The 25,042-nt window shown below is 37.4% G+C and overlaps 1 protein-coding gene across 1 annotated transcript in view; it reads right to left on the minus strand.

Moving 5' to 3' along the window:
* Positions 1 to 25,042, minus strand: part of CADPS2 (Ca++-dependent secretion activator 2) — a 294,288-nt gene that overhangs the window by 140,193 nt on the left and 129,053 nt on the right. The window contains exons 9-11 of the mRNA XM_014963349.1: positions 16,069 to 16,135; positions 10,000 to 10,108; positions 8,642 to 8,845 (exon numbers count right to left, since the gene is read on the minus strand). Of these exons, the coding sequence (XP_014818835.1) occupies positions 8,642 to 8,845; positions 10,000 to 10,108; positions 16,069 to 16,135 (380 nt within the window). The remainder of the gene's footprint in view (positions 1 to 8,641; positions 8,846 to 9,999; positions 10,109 to 16,068; positions 16,136 to 25,042) is intronic.

The raw sequence follows: 25,042 nt of genomic DNA on the forward strand, positions 1-25,042 counted from the left end.
ACATGACATCTATATCTATACATGTGCATATTAGAAAGCATATTTATAGTCAGTATGTATAAGCTTGGCTGCCTTCTTCAGTCTTTTTATATTACTCACATAATTTCCAGTACCTTAAGACTAATACACCTGCTTTTATACAGCACATAGAAAATAGGACCTTGATCAAACATGTTGAGTCATTAAGTGCTACACCAATGCATTTTCTAACACAGTTTTGTAGTAATATGAAAATGCAACCAAACATACAAGCCATGCAATCACTTTCCTGAGACTTTCGCTCTTAAAAAACAGTTCTGCGATTTTCTTTTCTTAAACAGCATTTAATACTGCTTTCTTTCTCCTCACTCACTCCCAAATAAAAAAGTAAAAATTAGATTTGTATGAAGTCACAGATTTACCTGATTATACCTCAAAATTCTTACAATATTGTAGAAAACCAAATATTTAAAGTTTTAAAGTATTTAAATATTTTCCTGGAAAACAAATAAAAATACAAGCAATTCACTTCCTCTACAAAATATACAAACAGCTGGACAAAAATGTTTTATATATCATCTTGTCTCAGTCAGTATCATTTTCTCCTCTGGAAATAAAATAAACAAGCAGAACAACCATTGTCTTTAAGAAGTCTGAGCACTACCACTATATTTTAAATATATAAACATTGAATATTTTCAAAGTGCATTTCCTTCTGTTACAAAAATGCAAAACCATACTGCAAAATATTATAGTTCAGTTTCAATTATGTGATGGCATACACAGGAAAGAAGATGGCAGCTTATTTGCTCTAAGTCCACACTGTGAGAGTGCAGGGTTCTACTCTGGATGAAAAAATCAGCACTAATGAATAGCTGAAAAACATAATTGAGTGTGGAATACCGGAGCTATTCACTGCTGGAGAAATGAGAAAGGACTTATTACTTCTACAGAGATCATTTTTAGACTGGCCTTTTTATTCTAAGGAATGAAGCAATCTATCTACATCTTGAATGATAAATTCTCTACTTGTAAAAGGCTTCATTTATCACAAACAATGAAAAAAATATAGAAAGAAAAATCAATACGTGTAGCAGTTTAGTCCAGCAAAGGCCTTTCTTAAAGAGAAACCTCAGTCAAGGTTGAAAGAGCAATTAATGCAGTCTCAAAAATCTGGGCCACTCTGATAGAGTTCGGTTAACATGTGGCAGAAGTAATCATCCACTTGTGAAAATGATTTTCAGTTCATTCTCAAACACCTTTCAGACACTCATGATCCCATTTAACTGACAACAATACAGGCTATCTGTGGGCATCATTGCATTCGCTGAGAGAGCCAATGGGGACCAAATGCCCACAGGCACTTTCAGTCATCCCTGCACGCTTGCATAAAAGGAATCTTCCTTGCACCGCATTCCTTCTTTTATTTAACCCCGCAAGATTAAGCCATTTTTTTGTCTTCAGCTGAGGACGAGAGAGAAAACTGATTCGAGACAACAATATGACCCGGGTCATAAGAAACCTAGCTGTAAACATTCTCGGATTCATTTTAGTACTCTCTGTGCTCTTGAGAAAGAGAACTAAATAAGCCTTCAACAGATGGAACGAAAAAAATCAGCGTAAACTTCTACTGTAATTATGCCTGCTAAGGATAAAGAAATGTTGAAGAATGTCAAGTAATACAAACAGCACAGCCACAGAAAACAGTTTCATTTATTCCAATGAGCAAGATACTCACAATATGAACATGAACAGGGAAATCTGTGGGGACTTTTTCCCCCCTAAACAACTTTTCACTTAGAGTACAGATGGTTATTGGTATGCGGGAAGATCAGATAGCCCTAGTTTCTTTAACTGTGTTATCTTACTGCACTCCAGAGCGCTTCAACATTTGTGAATATGCAAGCCAGTACTTATGGAACCTGTGAAGTAACTGCAATGGCAACTTGAGAAATATTAATCCAATTTATGTCATATCATGAAACCTATTTGGTATGTAAAGTGGGAGTGTTTATCAAGACAGAAAAACATCCTTTAGCCTTTAGAGAATTCCATGCAACAAAAGAATGAAATCCTTCAGATGCAAAATAAATGTAGAAAGCGCTCCAATTCTAATGTAATCTAATTGTAATGTAAACTGTGAAACAGCTGGTGCTGAGGAGCAGACATCCATTCTCTGTGCTTTTTGATGCACCTTGCTTTGGTCCAAACCCATGGACCAAACAGCTACCAGTGGTTGCAGCACATATGGGTGCACCCCTGGAGCTCACCTTGTGGTTCAACTTCATCTAAAAGGATAACAGCCTGTGAACACAAACTGTTCTGTGATATTAAACAAAGCACAGTAAGCAGGAAAATTAAGAGATCAGTTTTAAAAGTGAAACTCTGAATTTGAATGCCAATCTTGACGTAGGAGAAAAAGTTTCAGTTGTACCGCTCTCCTTTGAGCATGCAGTTTGGCTGTGGAAACAGTTCTTCGCGTCGCCAGACCTCAAATCAACTCAGAAGCATCCTGAGCGTCCAGAAACACCCAGGCACCCAGCCCAGATGCCTCTTTATCTCACTGGAAGCACATGACAGTGCAATTAGAAAAACTGGTGACCCTTCTTCCAGACAGGCAGTGATATTCTTTGTCATCTAAAAAGCATAAATGGCCCAGAGCCTGTTAATATGAAAAGTCTACTTTTGTTTCTAGGCCATATGCTGCCACTGATGGAATCAGTCAAAACACCCTGCTCGGTGTCACACTGGTGTAAAACAAATCAATGAACTAAGCTGCCAACTGAAGTAACTCTAACTCTGGAGTGTTGAAACCATCTCGCTTTTGGGAAAAGCAGTGAACTCTTTCAGGAATGATACTTGGCTTTGGTCATCTCTGGCTGGTTATGTATTTCTATTGACTGCCTAGAAAGCTACTTTTGAGTTGAAATAACTTTAATTTCATAAAGAATACGGGCCTCAGCAGAGCTACTTTTGTAATATTTTTTTTGGTAATAACATAAATAAGCAGAAGAAGCAGCATATATATCCATCTTAAAGATTGTCAGTTCTAAGTGTTTTCGTAACATTTTTTGTCATCATCACTTGTAGGTATTTTAAAGTTATTATGGATTAATATAAAAAGGTACATCTTACCTATCACAGGCATGAGAAAATATGTCATGCCTGGTATCTCTATTTGTGATTTTAAATGAAGCACAGAAATTATGATAATGAGTTAGTCTAGCACTTTCCTTCCATTTGTGCGCACAGAAGATATGTATTCAGAATGTTATGGCATTTTAAAACCACTTAAAATTCTTGACAGTTGGATTTTTTTTTTAAAAAATCCCTAAAATAATTCAATTAAAAACACTATTTGAAAGCATCACTGAAGTTTTGAAGCAAATCAATTTAACAAGTCCCAACTTACCCCTTGTTTTTTTCTTAATAGGAACATTGCTCAATACTTGAGTAGTGCTTTATGAACTTCAGGTACCTACTGCCTCACAACAGGCCCAGTGAGGGAAGTTACCATTATGACATTACCTTCTGCAGAGAGAAACTGAAGTGGAGAAGAGCGAGAACTGTTCAGAACCCAATGTCCCCACGCAGCAGAAGAAACATTCAGGAAAGCCTCACACCAGCCCTTATCTTCCAGACATTGGAAAATGCATTTCAGAGGCTGGTAAAGCTGTTCAGCCCTTTTACCCCATATGTCAAAATATGCAAATTGTCCATGAATTATAAAAACATAAAATAAAATGTTCCAAAGGGAAACAGCAAGTTAAATACAGTTGTCTTTGCAACTCCCCTATGCCCCTTTCAGTGACCGTGTTTCCCATGTACTTTGTATGGATCCAGCGTAAAGTACTTGAGGCATATTTCATCCTTGGAGCTTTGCAAATTACCCTTTGGGAGCGCCCTACAGTGCCAAGGCTCCAAACTTAGGCGGTGCAGTGAATTGCCTGAGAATAGATGAAATGAAGGAGACTTTCTCTCTCCAGGAAAAATGCAGTTACCTTGGAATTCACAAAAGCTCTTTTACTGGAAACTAAGTGATTTTCTTCTGGATTAAAATTTTGACACTTCATGCTCTAATACATTGGAAAATTCCCTTTTAGTCAACCCGACTTCACGTAAACATTGGAACCAATGAATAACACTTCTCTTTCCATCCAACACACAACAGCAGGAAAACACACGATGCTGCCTGTATCAGTGGTGCGGCCCGTCTCTGTCACATCTCTACCACCTCTAAGGAATGTAGGAATAGTGCCAGACACTAATTTCCATTCTCACGCAGCAAAGTGACTGTTATGGCTTGTTTCCATGAACTCAAATTAGTTACATTTCATTGTGCGCTTTAGGCATTCCTGGACAGGTCTGTGAAAAAGAAATTCAATGGCACTGAATGTTAGTATATGCAAAGAACCACATCTGGCTCAGAAAGTCCTTGCTCTGCAGAGGGGTGCAGCCTGAAAGAGCACTGAGACTACTCTTAGGAGCTTTCCCAGTCATCTGCTGCTGGTCACAGTGGGAGATATGATACCAGGTCAGATGAACATTTGGTCCAAGACAATAAAGCCAACCTAACATTCTGATAGGGACATTCTGCCTTGGAAAACCTACCAGTGCAGAACAACTGTAGGTGACCCTCTCATCAAAAGTTAGAGTCAAAAAAGTACTTTTATACTCCTGGCTGCCTTTTGATGATGACACAGGAGTAAGAACATGGAAGAAAGCTCTCATAGTATGGCCCAGACAATCAGTTCCCTTAAAATATCCATTTTAAGAAACTTTCCTATTCAGAATATACGTAGCATTATAAAGATGCCAAAGAAACGAGAAGACTTCTGATTCCACGTCACTTCAGCTCTTTTGAAGAAACTTTCTCTAAGAAAGAATGTAGAAGTGGCCACCCAAAAGCACATTCAGGCCTGTACCTTGCTTCCAACGGGATGTGGAGGGAAGCAGCAGCTGGATGGACGCATGCAGCTAAACATCCCCGGGATTTTCTCCTATACTAATGCTATTACTGGCTCCAGGAGTTTCTCTATCTAGAAGTGGTGTCTTTGTATTTACTGCTTGTTAATAGATTTTTGTTTCAATGAATTTCCAGAATGGTTTTCTCAACCCTTTTAACCATCCAATATCTACACCTAGTAGCAGAGTTCCACATCCTAACCACCTCTGCCGAGAAGCGGCTCTTTGGTTTGCTCTGACACTTACACCTACTAGTACTATTCAGCCATCCTCTTGCAGCACTGGAAGAGAGAGCTTCCAGTTTACATTAGAACCATTAACATGATTGGACATTTATTCTTGGAAATGCCACACAGAAACAAGCAATATAAAACCGAATTCCACAGGAGCTATTCTAGGAAATGATAGGATTGCAGCACTGTGAAATATAACCACTTTAAGAAACGTATTTTAGTATCCCTTCATAGAATTCAGGATTTTTTAAATGGATTAAGATAATTAGTAAAAAAATTAAAATCCTAAAGAAATGTTAATAGGCTATGAATACCTTGAAAATGGCTTTGTTTTCACTGTTTAAAGAAAAACGAAAAAAGTGATATAAAAGATAGCTATAAGCTTAGAACAGCAGCATGGATTTGCTCTTTGTCAAAAGTTCTTTACCGTAACAAATGCATAGAAAATAAAAACATTCAAATACACTGTCCTTACACTAGAATTATTAAACTGGAGCTGACTCGCATGTGCAGCTGTAGAAGTAGGACTTCAGGAATACAGAATTTACCACCTGTGAGGGAGCACCAGAGCCATCTACTGGGGTCAGCCCATTCCTGCTGCACACGATTGCTCTGATAAGCAACTGTCTCCCCAAAATAGCAATACTAAAGTGATATTTAACTGCAAAACTGCTGTTACATTAAAATAATATAAAATAAAATTCCGTAAAATCTAAGAGAAAATATAAGTTGTAACACTGATGAATTGGATGTGAGGGGAGGTTTGAGTGGTTTCTCCTCACTTTAAGTTTTTCAAGTACTTTTTTAAAAAATAGCATTTATTTGCATATAACACAAAGGGTAAAATGCCTTCTAGGAGTGTTTTGGTGATGAACTTAAGCGGAACAAAAAATATAATTAATATTTTTAGTATCATTGATTATTGTTCAAATCTGAGATTGAGCTTTTTCAATCTCTTTCCCCAAGCAGAATTTTACATGTGTATGTGTGTATATATATATTTAGACATACATATATAAAAGGACTAATTTCTGCTATTTCCTGCAGAGTAGTTCCACTGTCCCTTAAACCTAATGAAACAGCTACCTCCACTCTCCAAATATTTGATTTACCAAAATACTAGAACAGATTTTATTGGAATTTGCAGAGCTAAATTTTCAACTAGGCTTTAATAATTCCCACGTTAAAAATATTTCTAAACCTTCTTCTAAAATAGACTGTATGTATACAGAGAAAAATTTCATTTTTATAGCTCCTAAGAAGCTACACTTGGAAACTTCTAAAATTCACATACAGCCTATTCTGTATAGGCTATGAAAATATGCACTCTTCTAAATCATAAAAGCTTTCACAAAACAATATAAACAATCAGAAGTGAGATTAATTTAGCTGCAATATAATCATGTTCCCTTCCTCTTCCTTAATTTAACCATGCTGCCCTCCTGTGGATGTCAGCATATGTATAAAGCAATGGCTCAGGCTATGGAAATCTAGTTCAAATTGATGCCTGCGACCCCCTTTGTGACCAACTTGGAGAGGAAAGAAAATGCCACTGTGTAACCACAAAAAGCTGTTCAATTAAACTTCAGGGCAAGGACTGTGAAACTTATATTTTAAATAGTTTTAAAATTAATATTTTAAATAAGCAGAATGTCTTATTATTCCACAAATCATGTATATATGGGAGCACAGTCATACATACTAATAATGCATTTATTCTCAAATTAGGGGGAGAACATTCATTGCATAATGACAAGTTACTTCATTTGTTGAAGAGCTGACACAGTTGAACACACATAAAGATCAACCAACAACTCAAAAAGCTTGGAAATAATTTGCAAAACTACCAGTATTTGGCAAATTGAAAAAGCGCCAACTGGTAAAATTGTGGTTTCTTTTTCCTGGTACAGATATAAGAAATACATCTTGAGGAATAATTGAGTCAAAAACATGTTATGCCTTTAAAGAAAAATATCAAAAATAGTTTGGAATAAAAGAATCCAAAATTAAGGACAGATATAATAAATTATTCAAATAACTTACCTCATGCAGAAAAAAATAATCTTTTTTGATCAATTACATTTCCATAAAGTCTCTCCTATGCTCTGTTAGTCAGATTTGTTAAATCATTGGCTAAATCATTTTGTATCAGTATGGAACAGAAACTAAAACCACAAAAGTACAATACCTGGAGTGACACAACACTGCTGTTTTTCTTCTAGACTAAATTTGTAAATCCTGACAAATTATGCTCAAAGTCTTAATGATAAGAGTGCTTAAAAATACACTTTTCTTTCTGACGAAATACTAAAATTTCTAAAAGCTATAAAAGGTAGAGTGACACTTTCTGATTCCAAAACGTGTTAGAAAGTTTAGAATCTCTTTAGAATCTCTTTTGTCTTTAACGCAGAAAAAAAAAGTGAAATGCTAAATTTTAAGTCAAGCCATTTCCTGCCAAAATATTTTATATATTATTGGAATGACTGTGAAATAAATAAAAAGTCTCAGGAAAGCGAACAACCGTAAGAAATTATTTTGGACAAGACAAGACATTTAGATTACAGATGCAATTTTGTGCCAATTAGCGAAGCTGCTAACATGCCATATCAATAAAAAAAAATTGACCTAAGTAGTGGGGCTAATTAAATGAAATAAGATAATTAAATGCTTCTCAATATATAACAAAAAATTATGGCTGAAAGTGTTCCATAATGTTGTCTTTTTGTTTTCCTATTATCTGCTTTTCTGCTGAGTTTTAATCAGTGTATCCATATGCATAAAAGATAGATAGTGTCCAGATGTTAATGTGTTGGTGGCAGGAATCAGGTGTTCAATTAAAATTTATTGAGTGTGCAAGGGAAAAACCCAAGCCTTCTATTAAGTAGCATACATACAGCTCAATTAAAAATGAATGTAGCATTTGTGATTAAATTGAACACTCACATTCTAGAATGGCAATAAAATTTTACATGACATACGATTACTTCATTAACTTAATCTTAATCATACAACTAATCTAAGGATCAGAGTTATCTTCCGTTTCAAAATGGATCCATTGCTTCTCAATATACAAAATAATAGTAAAGCTGCATTTTTTCTGATGCACCTGATGCTTTTTTTTTTTTTTTTTTTCTTTTCTATTTAACACTACACTGGCCAGCTACTGAAAAATATAATGCAAACCACACATCATCTCCATGGTGATATGGAGGTCAACTGTAATGAACATGAAGCTAATTTCTATATTTTCATGGATTTTAATAAGAATAATGACCTGCAAGTCAGGATTTCCCTTGCTGGTAATAATAATCCAAGTTAAAGAGCTTCTGGCTAACAACAAACTGCTATGCACATTTCCCTAGTGAATGAGTTCTGCTTAATTAAACTTCATTGAGGAAGCTGCTACATATTTTACCAACTAAAACCAAAACTAGAGCCACAAAAGAAAAAGAAAGCCAACTTACAAAGTGGAGATATATCTGTGTTGACATTTCCTCCTTTAGGATTTATCTTCTGAGCTTGGCTTGCAGGAATAGGTTTATATGATTGACCTGTGGCTCTGTACATGGCTTGAACCCAGAGTATTCTATCCTGCTCATCGTCACTGGCAAATATCACGGTATCGCCTTCTTTAACAGCATTGAAAAACATTCGACCACCCTGAAGACCTGGATCAGGAAAGGTAAGGTAATCTTAATAAATACAAGTTACTTCTAAGTCACCATCAATGTTTATCACATCATTGGTTTTCCTCTGTGTGTGTGTGTACGAGGGAGGGAGGTAGGCAACGGGTGCCAAAACATTTTATAAGTATTTATGACCTAGAAATATTACAAAATCTAGAGCTATAGGGATCAAATGGTAATACATAGAGGTAACATATAAGTAGAATAAATACAGAAGTCATAGGACAAAATATTTCCATAATTCCATTTCCAGTTCAATTCCAATTTATTTCTTATTCATCTCCTCCTTGTCATATGCTATTTTGCATTTATCTAACATAACCTCCTTCTTGGCATCATTTTCTTAGCTAGAATTCCTTGTCAACTTTATCTCCTCTCCAACAGAGGCAGCTCCATAACTCTTATCAGTGTTGCTGTTCCTTCCTTTGTCCCTTTTTGTCATTTCAGTGTTTTGTTCTGAAAGCGCAGAACAGCACACAGCAATGTGGCTGCACCAGGGATTTTTTTAATGAGAACATTGTTTTGGCTTTCCAAACACCTTCTGAGCATTGTTTGCCTTCTCAATTATTCTAAACATCGAGTCAATGTTTCCAAAGATCAGTCTTCAATATCTTAGAAGCCTCTTAAATTCATAACCCTCTACTGTGTAAGTAGAGTAGAATTGTTTTTCTCTACATCTGTAACCTGCATTTCCCTCTGCCATTTTAATACTAACTTGTACAGCTTTTTCTGATATCTTCACATTTATTTTTTATTACTCTGAGTAATTTGTCTTTAGCAAGCACTGTCATCATTCACCTTCTTTACTAAATCATTTATGAATATACTTCCCAGTACATTGCCATATGACTCCACCATGAAAAATAGAGAGAAAAGGGAAAGACTGACTAGAACTCATATTATTTTCCTCGTATCATATGTGGCCTTACAATGTTTCAGGCAACCTGAAACAAGTTCATTGCTCATTCTTCTTAGAACAAGCTTCTATCTAAAAGTATGATTCTTCACACCAGAAAATTCTAGTGGAATAATTGCCAAAGAACCTTGGGTTTGTTTTTTTTCTGCTAGATCAAAACGAGCAAAATGAATCAGCTATTTTACACAAACACATCATACTTCAAAATCATGAAAAGTACCTGTGTGAGGAGCTGTATAATCCACAGTGTATCCTTCAAGTTGCATCAGTTCCTGAGGCTCAGATTTCTTTTCTCTGTAACTGCACATTGCAAATGTGTATTGGCTAACCTGAATAAGAGAGGACTTCTTAATTGATTAATTCCATTCCACAATTATACAACACGCGTACCACTGTTTAAATTAGCTTCCAGTTGTACTGAAGAAATAAAACCCATTTTTCCTCTAGAAATATTTACAGTGTAAAACTGTGTTCTTTCCCCTTCCTGCCAATAGGAAGGAAAAACAAAGCCATAAACACACCTCATCTCTCCATAGTTTCCTGAAAGACAATGTATTTTGGGCTGTTGCTTTATGAAAAATTGAAAGGAAGTAAATTAGGTTTTGGTAGGGAAAATACTTGGTACTGACCAAACTGCTCAGGTCTACTGTGTGAGAAAAAACATCCTGCATTCCAAGAAGCTGGAAAAAAAGGACTCTTATGTGTACCAGTACTATTTGCAGAAGGAGCGATACCGTTATCATGCAGCTGGAAAGATTAATCTGGCCAATTCTAGTTAAAGATGGTAAGTGCCAGAACCTTCAGTTTGATTTTATAGTCTAATTTCTGCATCTTTTGCACCCGTATGGACACTTATCTTCAGGTTGCTTGGCTTATTGGATACAATACTGTGTAGCCAAGCAACTTGCAGCTGGCATGAACATCTGCTACTTCTCATCGAGTACAATTATTAAAAAATAATAAAGCAATAAGAAGATAATCTGTCATCACATGGTTTAAGACCTTCTAGACAGAACAGAAAGCAATAAGGAGAGCTGAGGAAAAAATTACTAGAAAGATAAAGAAAGTAACAACTGGGAGAGGAAAATGACTCACTGAAACAAAACAGAGATGTTCCCAGCCTTAAGTGAAGAGCGGAAAGACTATACAAGGTGACCAGAAAAGCGAGCTTGTTAATCTGTGAACACTTGAAACTTACGGGAACTGAACTTTCATGAGCTGCTGAAACTCTCGTCTCCAAGGACTGTCAGATATCTGGCCAACTGACTTGTTTTGAACTATAATGCCATTTCTCAGGTCTGTACAATTATGCAAGGATCTAAGGATAAGTAAGCAGCTTGTCTGACAGACAATGGACTGTCTTTATCTCAGTTTCTGACTGCTCAGGCTAACTACTACCTAGATTCATTGCTTTGCCTACAACTTCAGGAATTATTCTTTTGGAGGTAAAATGTTGACAGCTGATTTCAGCTTCATTCACATATTCACTGGTGCTGTACCTGCACACGTCAGAGTCCAGTGACTGCTATTGACAGAAGATTTTGACTTTCTGTTAAAATCGATATTTTTGGAAAATAAGGACAGAAAGGGTAATTATTATCTGCTTAATGCTCTAAAAATATTTCATTATTGTAGGTATTCAGGGTTTTTTGAAACAGGATTATGCTGTGCTATAAAAATAGACAGTATGGTGACTGAACATGGTGCTCTATATACACAGTATGTACAAGCAAAAGGAACAAGAGTAGCAGCTCTCTCTGCAAAATTGCAATCAGATCCCAAATGCTAAACTGTTGTCTTCAGAACCACAGCAGAAGCCTACAGCTGAAATAAATTAAAGATAGATATTCCAGTTTAATTAATACATTAGGTGAGTGAAGGCAGTTTTATGGGAGATAAGAATTTGGGAGACCCTGTCAGGCAACTAAAACTGAGTGCCAGCTTTCCAAATCAATTGTAGTATGTTCACTTAGGTGGGCTGTACCAAGGAGACAGAGCTAAATATAAACACATACATATAATATAAAATATAAACAAAGTCCATCACTTTCAGAAGTTCGCATTTTCAGATTAGAAGGGACAATTAAAACCAGCCAGCCTGTCCTCTAGCATGACATACTGAACAGGATTTCACCTCACTGTTTATGCATTGAGCCCATAGTTTTGCTTTCATTTATAGTATGCATTTTAGAAAATGTCTGTATTTCGGTTTAAAGATGTTAAGTTACCTCTGGGCTGGCAGGGCCCTTGGGGCCTGGCAGCCAGGGCCCAGCCAGGGGCACCGGAGCAGCCCCAGCCCCAGGCAGGGACACCTCCCTGGGCACAGGCCAAGGCCTGGCTGGGACATGGGCCTGCGGGTGGGCCCGGCTCAGCGTGGCCCGTGGCCAGGCAGGGCAGGGCCGTGGGGATCCGGAGACAGGCCCTAATGAGGCTTTGGTGGGGCAGGGGCTAATGGCCCAGGAGGACTGAAATGAGCTCTTGCGCTGTGGGCAGGGGGGGAAGGCCAGGCAGGGATGGCTGGGGCTGGCGATGCCCTTGGGACCCTGGCACAGGGCTCATCCCCTCCACCTCATCTGTTCTAGGCCCAGCAGCAGAACCAGCTCTGTTACTGCTTACTGTTTCCCTGGTTATATTCCCAAGAACTGTATTCACCCTCATGCCCAAGCACGGAGGGAGCTGTTTGTCAGTCCCACACCTCTAAATCCTTTGCAGGTATTTCATGAGAGCTCCCTCCTCTCCTTTTCTTGTAAACAGATTTTACAGATTTAATTTTTGATACGTGGCACAGCAGTAGACTTTTTTTTCAAATTACTCAATTTTGTTGAGCGAAATAACTGGGCAAGCACCGACATCACTCACATTTACATCTCTGTATAACCACCACACTGTACAGACAAATTCAGCCATCAAAAAGGATGCTGGCAGGCACTAATTGTGAAAATACATAGGATGCTGCAGCTTTTTCTCATTCCTTCATCCACTCTGTTTTTGTGGAAGAGCTGGACTATGTGTTATTTTTCATTTTTATCCTTACCCCTATAACAAGACAGAGATTATAATACTCTTGATTTTACTTTCTTTTTTTTTTTTTCAAACATATTTCAAATGCATTCTCTCATATTGAAGGAATGATCTATTAAAAGATACTCCTGTCAAAATCAGTCTTACGCTTCATCTTTTTGTTGAAAATGAGACATTTTAAAGTCTTTCCATCAAAGCAACAAATAGAAAAACTCTAGAAAACTTTGTCTGGGGGAAAGAAAGTCTTAACAAAATAAATACAGAACTTGCCTTGCTTGTTTACTATCACAACCTCTTAAACCCTTTTTCTTATTGTTATCGATCGCTGCTATCACCTATTATAGAGAACCACCAGCACAATCTGAAATTACACTTTTTTATATAGATCTATGATTCAGTTTAAGTGTGTTTTTGGTAGCTAATGCAGCTGTAGGTAGTTTTATCTTAGAATTCAGCAAATTACTATCAATACTTCATTGAAAAATGGGTACTCAAAAGTCAGGACTACATACAACACATTTCCAGACAAAAGCAGAATCAAGCCACCTTCTTAAATAGTAATTCTTGATAGGAGAAAAGGCAACCCATTTCCTACAATTGCATTTACCTGAATTTCATTATTTCCCAGAGTTCTGAACACCCACCTAGCAGCTATTCTACCTTCTTTGTAATGAAGTGGAAAACCAACAACCTGCACATGCATGACAGAGAGATGCGCACAGAAATGCGGGCATGACTTCTGAGAAGTGTCACTAGGGGATGTCCCCATGGGGACCCCATGCTCACCATGCTGGGAGAAACCCTTACTGCAAACCTGGAGGCTGCCTGCGTGGTCCCCGCTACAGGGCATCACTGGGCAGCCTGCTTCAGGAGTTCAGCAGCAAGAACTAGCCTGCACAGCTGGGGTGTTTAGAAAAAAATTATCCATGAAACAAATGGCTGAATTTTCAAACATTAGAACAGATGAAATTAAAATGACAGAAGTAAAACTGTAAACACAGTAAGTCCAGCTGAGGCTTTTTACCTGACATGCTATGTCTTTGTCTTTTTCCAGTTTGAAACTAATAACCTTTTAGAGAAATGACTGAATCGTAAAAGGAAGAAAAGCAAATATAAAGAAGAGGTTAAAACTTCCAGACTCTGTAACGTTCCTATAACATTGAGCTGTTTTCTCACAAACCACTAACAACTTCTAATACATGTAGCAGTAACAAAGATGCACATTACTCACATCAGGCTCCTGAAAAATCAACGTTATTCACCTAATTTCACACCTGAGTTAAATTTCCAAACCATGTGTAAATCATACTGATAGCCTTGGTCTTACAACTGAATTTCATGGCCTTAATATTTTACTAAGGTAAGCTAAAAGCTAATCTATAGAGGAAGACTCATCAATATGTCAATAATATATCAATACAACACTCTGATATTCATTACTGAATGCTTATTTCACACATATTGACTTCAGCTTATTGCCAGTGTGTATATCACGGCTGGACTATATAAATGAGCCAGAGCTGTCTGGACAGTATATATTGATTTAACATGGTATTTTTTTATATAGCCTTATTGAGTTGATACCTATTTTAAAACGAAATAGATTTCTAAATCCCATCACAGTTGGAAAATTCCTGTAATATTCTCCTCCAGCATTTCAATTTCAGCATAGAAAGCAGAAGATAGTTAAAATTAACTTGGCTGGAATAAACTGGTCTCCTAGGTGGCTCCATATCACACGCGCAGAAAGACAATGTTTTTCTTAGGTGTGTACTTTAAAACTCAGGCAATGCCTGTGGCTTAGAAGAAGAGAACAAGGTCTTTCTTTTTGTGAAAGGGGGGGTGTACAGTAGGAGGAGTGTGAAAGAAAAGCATGAAGGGCAAGGGAGCATTCTAGCCTTTTTTTTTTTTTTAAGTTATTTTCCCTTCACATCTTCACCTTAACAGCTATCCTACATCCCAACATTTACAAATCAATAAAGTCACAAAAAGTCCTCATCTCTTCGTAGAGGACCTTGGTAAAATCAGAACCAAAATGAATTCAGTAGATTTCCCAGAAGATCCTTTTCAACCTTATAACTGTTACTCACTGATTATCAATATGCAAGCCAATTCCCACTGAAGCCAGGGAGATCACTGTATTGACATCAAGCTTAGCAACAGAAACACGCAAATACTCTCAGCTTTAAACTTTACTTTAATAAAGACCTTGTTCAGGATTTTTCTTTCACATCCTTACATTTTTCTTTATTTAGGAGTAGTAAAGAGACCAGGCGAGTGTGACTGATAGAATGGTAGAGAGGAATCAGGCTTTCTGTAAAGTAGTTTTTAAACCCTTCATTCTTAACAAAGCCTCATTAACAGGCTTCATCCTTTTTATGATGTTTATGGGGACTCACACTTTGTTTCCTGTCTACCAAAAAATGGACACAAAAGAATAATGTTCTTTGAACTGACTCAGAAGAACAACACCTTTGTAACCAGAATCTAAAGACAAGTGCAAATATTGATTTTTCCAGAGATTCAGAAAAATTTTTCATTTCTCAGTTTTGACCACTCAAAATCTACTTTTCTATTCCTGTTCTGTTAATCTCATGGTAATGTCACTATTCGCTAGCATGTGAAAATACTTACAGTTCTGGGTTTGGACAAAACATTACAAAGTATGAGCCCAGGTCATTTTTGTGGTCAATAAAAATCATTGCACTAGATTTTCTATAATGACTACATAGTAAGATCTTACCCAATTTAATATTGCAAGGAAGAAGAAAAAGACGCATTGTTCAAAAAATATTCACAAAAAAAGTTCTTAATAGTAACTATTGTTACTTTAATTTTAAAGGCAGAAAATCTTTGTTGAGATAGAATATATGAAAGAGTAAGTACGATCCACTTTGTGAAATACGACTACTTTAAATTGAGCACTGCTGGAAAGCTGTCAGTGGAATGTTTCAACATCACAACAATTTCTTTCAGAAATTTGGAGGTTTCAGTTGACACATTGCTCAGTGTTGGGACTCATTTATAGACAAGTAAAACTCCATGACATTTTTTGTTTATTACATATGTATATATTATACATATATACTTTTACTACATACAAGAAAAATAACCCGGATGTCTCTATGCTGTAAGAAGGTTGCAGTATTACTGCCTGTGTTGCCTTAAGATACTGATTTACAAATGGCTCCAGAAACCATACGTAAGAGAACTGCTAGCTACTACATCAAGACTACTTTTTAATGAAATTTGACAACAGAATACTAACCTGAACAAGGACAAAGTAGCGTTTTTTCCACCGCTTCCAAACCTTCTGTCCTAGAGCGTACAAATATCTGCAGAGGAAATAATAAAGGGAATGTTTATTGGGAGGAGCCAATACAAATGAGTTTATTTGCTCTCCCTACTGAGCTTCTTTTTCAGTGTTGTCACATTTAAGAAGTGATTTTTTTCTTTTATTTACTCAGACCATAAAAACACAGAGACATATTCCTTTTCACTCAAAATGTGACAAAAAAGCAGAAAGAAATTATCTCATGTTTAAGAAGGCTAAGCTGCTTATCACTTATATTTCACCAATTGCCTCTGAAAATAAAAAAATAGCTTAAAGTATAACACTTTTGACTACACAGAAATACTGAATGTCAGAAAAGCTAAACATTTTTTTCTTCTCCACTTGGTTTCCATAGATTTGCTAGTGTTTCTCCAGTCTGTGAGAAGTCAGTCACAATGTCAGTATGGAAAAGTGCTCAAATAACAAAATGTCAGCAGATTAAACAAAACTAATTTTTTTTTTTCCAGAGTAAACTACAATCTAATTTCCCAAACAGAAGCTTTTCACTACTCTTAGATTACAAAAAACTCCTTGTCACCTTAGCACTTAGCAGGCTTTGAATCAGACAATGTAATCAGGAGTACCAACCAGTGAGATGATAAAACCTGACATGGTGATGCTATTTGCTGTTAGAGGAAGCATTCCCAGTACCGAAGAAGCATGAGCAAGTTTTATGACATTATAATGACATATTTTTTTGTCACTGTGGTCATGTTGCACTGTTGTTAACAAAGACAGTAAGATGAAAAGGATGCGCTACAGGAATGTATGCAGGAGCCTGTAAGTTGTAAGGATCTCCTGCTTACAATCTGACAGGAGAGCAAAAATTACCTATGAGATGTCCCTTCTGGCTGGCCAGCTTATATCAAGTGCATCTAGTACAAATAGGTGGGTCAAAGGCAGAACAAAGATCCAAACTGTTCAGATCAATGACTGCCAGCTTCACAGGGCACTCTCCAGAGGATGGTGGCACATCTGTTATGGAGACGTTATAATGACCAGGATTGGGGATGGTTGGTTGGATGGTTGGTAGATGAACAGGTGCCTTTGAAGTAAGAAGATAAGGTCTGCTGCCCTTTACTTGGTGATGACTTTGGGGCTCTGTTGCTTGGTGTTGCTGAACTCAGTTGAAAAATAGCAATCAACTGATATCTCATTGAAACAGGCAAGGAAGATACAAGCAGAACCTTTTTCCCCACTTGTTCTGGGCATACACTCAAGAACATTCTTTACTGCCTTAGGTATCACAAAGGACAATTTTTGGTCAGTGTAATGCAAATTTATAATGGTGCTTTGTCAAACCATATAACGGGTCCCTCATTACTACGGCACAGATATCTCGCCCTTCTTCAGCTCCTGCTACACCCACATTGAAGCTCTGCCTCGCTTGGTTACTCTGCTTTTTATTCGTATGTAAGGGAGGAAAATTGGCTTAGTGTACATGATTACCATGCGATGTAGCTTTCTTTGAATAGTCCAGATCCTGCCACACTCTTTTAAACTTCTTAATTCTGTGATTATTATAGGTTCAATAAAAAGAAAGGAGAGGAGTAAGGTCTATGTCAGAAAGGGTACCAAAAAAGGGCCTACTAGGGTTTATTAGAAAGTTTATAATGTTTTGCAACTAAAGAAGCATTTACCTCACAGACCGATTGGTGCATATTCCCCTACAAAATATGAACTGTTTTGCTTTTCATACATGTTTCAAAAGAGCCAGGTATGTTCCTCTAAATCACGTTAATCTCTTGCCCCTGTTAATCTCTTTACTATGGGCATAGGGTGGAGAGGGAACGACTGATTAATTTCATTCAGCCTTGCAGTAGAGGCAGAACTACCACAAGTTACTGTAAATTCTAAATTATAAAATAAGAAAGCATACACAAAAGAAATTAAATAGCAATGTGCACTTTTTATTCTTCCTATGAAACCACTTCCAACGAAGGTATTAAGTAAGAGCTTCCTTGAGAAACAAAGGAGTGGAACATTAACTATCTAACTTTAAAATCTGCTGGTTTTAGATAAGATTAGGTAGCGTAGAAAAGAACATTCATGACATAAAGCTGGGATTTAGCGTAAAGTGAAAAGCCTTATGTTACTTGATTTTACAAATCGTTATAAGCACATGTTATAAGCTATAATCTTATGTTATTAATCCTTGTGCCGGTGCCATCTTTAATGGTGACAGCTTTTTTCTAATGTAGAAAGTTTCAGCCATTTACAAGGGATATATCCTATCTTAAGTGTGCATGCTCCTGAAAGGTGATGAGATTAATTCTTACTCAAGAGTCTAACATTTATACCCAGAAGAAGCTAAGCATCTTACAGACTCCTAGAATCCTGTTAGAACTTCTCTTTCCCATTTATTTTCCATTGAAAAAAATGGGAAGCAAAGGACAAAAAATGGGAAGCTGATGATACCAAAAATGGGGAAGCGGACACTTTGGAAGGGAGAGCCACCCTGCAGGAAGACCCAGATAGGCTGGAAGAGTGGGCTAACCTTATGAAGTTCCACAAGGACAAGTGTAAGGCCTTGTAGCTGGGAAAACATAATCCAGGAGTGAGTGCAACACAGGCTGGGACCTACCCAGCTGGGAAGCAGGTCTGTGGAGAGGGACCTAGGGGTCCTGGTGAACAAGTTCAATATGAGCCAATATTGTGCTGCTGCAGCAAAGAAAGCCAATAGGAGGCTGGGTTGCATCAACAAGGGCATAACCAGCAGAGATAAAGAAGTGACTATCCCACTCTTCTCAGTGCTTCTCAGGCCACATCTGGAATACTGTGTTCAGTTTTGGTCCCTGCTATACAAAACAGATGTGGACGGGCTGGAGAGGATCCAAAGAAGGGCCACCAAGATGATCAAAGGACTGGGAAACCTGTTGTCTGAGGAAAGGCTGAGAGAACTGGGTTTGTTCAGCCTTAAGAAAAGAAGGCTTAGGGGAGACCTTATCACCATGTTCCAGTATTTAAAGGGTGGCTACAAAGAAGATGGAGACTCCCATTTTACAAGGAGTCACATGGAAAAAATGAGGGGTAATGGGTACCAGTTACCTCTCAGGAGATTCTGATTGGACACAAGAGCAAAATTTTTCACAATGAGAACAATCAGCCCCTGGAATAACCTCCCCGGGGAAGTGGTGGATTCCTCATCATTGGAAACTGTTAATATTCAGCTGGACAGGGTGCTGGGCCATCTTGTCTAGACTGTGTTTTTCCAAATCAGTTTTGACCAGATGATCCTTGAGGTCCCTTCCAACCTGGTGTTCTATGATTCCATGACCTAAGAATCTTGTTAAATTTGGACAGTAATATCCAGGATTTGTAGAAACTGCAGTTGATGTCTACAACAAAAAAAGTCTACAAAATCCAGTTTCCAGAATTAAATGACACTTGCATTTCACAACTGGAGCAGAAGATTGAGAGGTTAACAGATTCCAAAGTCCTAGAGCTAAGTTGAAGAATGTTTTATTTTTAAGATGGGGAATTGCATCATTTTTCCCGGGTCTCAAATAAATGTCAATACCACAAACCAGACCAGACCCTCATAATCACAAGCTCACAGAACTGCAGCCTGCTATTTTGCTACCTGTACTCCGTGTGTCTGTATTCTTCTACAAGCCTTGCTCACTCCCTCCATACAAAAATATGTGCACAAGATGCAGAGTGTTAATTCTACAGACTGTTTTAAAAGCTCTCAGCAGGAACAAGAAACACACAACAGCCATTCCTTCAAACACTGTACCTTTCTTTAGATAAAATACTCTGTGCAATACAAAAAAGAAACTAATATTCAGAAGTAGCTAATTCCGTATTTCTAAAAATTAACCACGCCATTTGCTACAATTTTACTCACTCTATTTTGGGTTCCAGAGTTGGGTTAATCTAAAATAATTCTGAGAAGGAAAATACTGAAATAATTGTCCTGTATCTAAGCACTGAAATAGCAATTGCTTATTACTAAACAGATTTATTTTTACTTCTCTTTAAGACCATGTTTTGAGAGTGTTTAGTGAGTAGAGTGACAAGAAGGTAGTAAAAATTGGTTTCCTGATGCATATAAAACCAGATATACATGGCAGACTTTTATTCTGTAAAATTATATTAATATAAGAAATAAGATATGCATACATGACATCTATATCTATACATGTGCATATTAGAAAGCATATTTATAGTCAGTATGTATAAGCTTGGCTGCCTTCTTCAGTCTTTTTATATTACTCACATAATTTCCAGTACCTTAAGACTAATACACCTGCTTTTATACAGCACATAGAAAATAGGACCTTGATCAAACATGTTGAGTCATTAAGTGCTACACCAATGCATTTTCTAACACAGTTTTGTAGTAATATGAAAATGCAACCAAACATACAAGCCATGCAATCACTTTCCTGAGACTTTCGCTCTTAAAAAACAGTTCTGCGATTTTCTTTTCTTAAACAGCATTTAATACTGCTTTCTTTCTCCTCACTCACTCCCAAATAAAAAAGTAAAAATTAGATTTGTATGAAGTCACAGATTTACCTGATTATACCTCAAAATTCTTACAATATTGTAGAAAACCAAATATTTAAAGTTTTAAAGTATTTAAATATTTTCCTGGAAAACAAATAAAAATACAAGCAATTCACTTCCTCTACAAAATATACAAACAGCTGGACAAAAATGTTTTATATATCATCTTGTCTCAGTCAGTATCATTTTCTCCTCTGGAAATAAAATAAACAAGCAGAACAACCATTGTCTTTAAGAAGTCTGAGCACTACCACTATATTTTAAATATATAAACATTGAATATTTTCAAAGTGCATTTCCTTCTGTTACAAAAATGCAAAACCATACTGCAAAATATTATAGTTCAGTTTCAATTATGTGATGGCATACACAGGAAAGAAGATGGCAGCTTATTTGCTCTAAGTCCACACTGTGAGAGTGCAGGGTTCTACTCTGGATGAAAAAATCAGCACTAATGAATAGCTGAAAAACATAATTGAGTGTGGAATACCGGAGCTATTCACTGCTGGAGAAATGAGAAAGGACTTATTACTTCTACAGAGATCATTTTTAGACTGGCCTTTTTATTCTAAGGAATGAAGCAATCTATCTACATCTTGAATGATAAATTCTCTACTTGTAAAAGGCTTCATTTATCACAAACAATGAAAAAAATATAGAAAGAAAAATCAATACGTGTAGCAGTTTAGTCCAGCAAAGGCCTTTCTTAAAGAGAAACCTCAGTCAAGGTTGAAAGAGCAATTAATGCAGTCTCAAAAATCTGGGCCACTCTGATAGAGTTCGGTTAACATGTGGCAGAAGTAATCATCCACTTGTGAAAATGATTTTCAGTTCATTCTCAAACACCTTTCAGACACTCATGATCCCATTTAACTGACAACAATACAGGCTATCTGTGGGCATCATTGCATTCGCTGAGAGAGCCAATGGGGACCAAATGCCCACAGGCACTTTCAGTCATCCCTGCACGCTTGCATAAAAGGAATCTTCCTTGCACCGCATTCCTTCTTTTATTTAACCCCGCAAGATTAAGCCATTTTTTTGTCTTCAGCTGAGGACGAGAGAGAAAACTGATTCGAGACAACAATATGACCCGGGTCATAAGAAACCTAGCTGTAAACATTCTCGGATTCATTTTAGTACTCTCTGTGCTCTTGAGAAAGAGAACTAAATAAGCCTTCAACAGATGGAACGAAAAAAATCAGCGTAAACTTCTACTGTAATTATGCCTGCTAAGGATAAAGAAATGTTGAAGAATGTCAAGTAATACAAACAGCACAGCCACAGAAAACAGTTTCATTTATTCCAATGAGCAAGATACTCACAATATGAACATGAACAGGGAAATCTGTGGGGACTTTTTCCCCCCTAAACAACTTTTCACTTAGAGTACAGATGGTTATTGGTATGCGGGAAGATCAGATAGCCCTAGTTTCTTTAACTGTGTTATCTTACTGCACTCCAGAGCGCTTCAACATTTGTGAATATGCAAGCCAGTACTTATGGAACCTGTGAAGTAACTGCAATGGCAACTTGAGAAATATTAATCCAATTTATGTCATATCATGAAACCTATTTGGTATGTAAAGTGGGAGTGTTTATCAAGACAGAAAAACATCCTTTAGCCTTTAGAGAATTCCATGCAACAAAAGAATGAAATCCTTCAGATGCAAAATAAATGTAGAAAGCGCTCCAATTCTAATGTAATCTAATTGTAATGTAAACTGTGAAACAGCTGGTGCTGAGGAGCAGACATCCATTCTCTGTGCTTTTTGATGCACCTTGCTTTGGTCCAAACCCATGGACCAAACAGCTACCAGTGGTTGCAGCACATATGGGTGCACCCCTGGAGCTCACCTTGTGGTTCAACTTCATCTAAAAGGATAACAGCCTGTGAACACAAACTGTTCTGTGATATTAAACAAAGCACAGTAAGCAGGAAAATTAAGAGATCAGTTTTAAAAGTGAAACTCTGAATTTGAATGCCAATCTTGACGTAGGAGAAAAAGTTTCAGTTGTACCGCTCTCCTTTGAGCATGCAGTTTGGCTGTGGAAACAGTTCTTCGCGTCGCCAGACCTCAAATCAACTCAGAAGCATCCTGAGCGTCCAGAAACACCCAGGCACCCAGCCCAGATGCCTCTTTATCTCACTGGAAGCACATGACAGTGCAATTAGAAAAACTGGTGACCCTTCTTCCAGACAGGCAGTGATATTCTTTGTCATCTAAAAAGCATAAATGGCCCAGAGCCTGTTAATATGAAAAGTCTACTTTTGTTTCTAGGCCATATGCTGCCACTGATGGAATCAGTCAAAACACCCTGCTCGGTGTCACACTGGTGTAAAACAAATCAATGAACTAAGCTGCCAACTGAAGTAACTCTAACTCTGGAGTGTTGAAACCATCTCGCTTTTGGGAAAAGCAGTGAACTCTTTCAGGAATGATACTTGGCTTTGGTCATCTCTGGCTGGTTATGTATTTCTATTGACTGCCTAGAAAGCTACTTTTGAGTTGAAATAACTTTAATTTCATAAAGAATACGGGCCTCAGCAGAGCTACTTTTGTAATATTTTTTTTGGTAATAACATAAATAAGCAGAAGAAGCAGCATATATATCCATCTTAAAGATTGTCAGTTCTAAGTGTTTTCGTAACATTTTTTGTCATCATCACTTGTAGGTATTTTAAAGTTATTATGGATTAATATAAAAAGGTACATCTTACCTATCACAGGCATGAGAAAATATGTCATGCCTGGTATCTCTATTTGTGATTTTAAATGAAGCACAGAAATTATGATAATGAGTTAGTCTAGCACTTTCCTTCCATTTGTGCGCACAGAAGATATGTATTCAGAATGTTATGGCATTTTAAAACCACTTAAAATTCTTGACAGTTGGATTTTTTTTTTAAAAAATCCCTAAAATAATTCAATTAAAAACACTATTTGAAAGCATCACTGAAGTTTTGAAGCAAATCAATTTAACAAGTCCCAACTTACCCCTTGTTTTTTTCTTAATAGGAACATTGCTCAATACTTGAGTAGTGCTTTATGAACTTCAGGTACCTACTGCCTCACAACAGGCCCAGTGAGGGAAGTTACCATTATGACATTACCTTCTGCAGAGAGAAACTGAAGTGGAGAAGAGCGAGAACTGTTCAGAACCCAATGTCCCCACGCAGCAGAAGAAACATTCAGGAAAGCCTCACACCAGCCCTTATCTTCCAGACATTGGAAAATGCATTTCAGAGGCTGGTAAAGCTGTTCAGCCCTTTTACCCCATATGTCAAAATATGCAAATTGTCCATGAATTATAAAAACATAAAATAAAATGTTCCAAAGGGAAACAGCAAGTTAAATACAGTTGTCTTTGCAACTCCCCTATGCCCCTTTCAGTGACCGTGTTTCCCATGTACTTTGTATGGATCCAGCGTAAAGTACTTGAGGCATATTTCATCCTTGGAGCTTTGCAAATTACCCTTTGGGAGCGCCCTACAGTGCCAAGGCTCCAAACTTAGGCGGTGCAGTGAATTGCCTGAGAATAGATGAAATGAAGGAGACTTTCTCTCTCCAGGAAAAATGCAGTTACCTTGGAATTCACAAAAGCTCTTTTACTGGAAACTAAGTGATTTTCTTCTGGATTAAAATTTTGACACTTCATGCTCTAATACATTGGAAAATTCCCTTTTAGTCAACCCGACTTCACGTAAACATTGGAACCAATGAATAACACTTCTCTTTCCATCCAACACACAACAGCAGGAAAACACACGATGCTGCCTGTATCAGTGGTGCGGCCCGTCTCTGTCACATCTCTACCACCTCTAAGGAATGTAGGAATAGTGCCAGACACTAATTTCCATTCTCACGCAGCAAAGTGACTGTTATGGCTTGTTTCCATGAACTCAAATTAGTTACATTTCATTGTGCGCTTTAGGCATTCCTGGACAGGTCTGTGAAAAAGAAATTCAATGGCACTGAATGTTAGTATATGCAAAGAACCACATCTGGCTCAGAAAGTCCTTGCTCTGCAGAGGGGTGCAGCCTGAAAGAGCACTGAGACTACTCTTAGGAGCTTTCCCAGTCATCTGCTGCTGGTCACAGTGGGAGATATGATACCAGGTCAGATGAACATTTGGTCCAAGACAATAAAGCCAACCTAACATTCTGATAGGGACATTCTGCCTTGGAAAACCTACCAGTGCAGAACAACTGTAGGTGACCCTCTCATCAAAAGTTAGAGTCAAAAAAGTACTTTTATACTCCTGGCTGCCTTTTGATGATGACACAGGAGTAAGAACATGGAAGAAAGCTCTCATAGTATGGCCCAGACAATCAGTTCCCTTAAAATATCCATTTTAAGAAACTTTCCTATTCAGAATATACGTAGCATT

This window comes from Calidris pugnax, unplaced genomic scaffold (genome assembly GCF_001431845.1).
Source record: "Calidris pugnax isolate Ruff unplaced genomic scaffold, ASM143184v1 scaffold44, whole genome shotgun sequence".
Taxonomy (NCBI): Eukaryota; Metazoa; Chordata; class Aves; order Charadriiformes; family Scolopacidae; genus Calidris; species Calidris pugnax.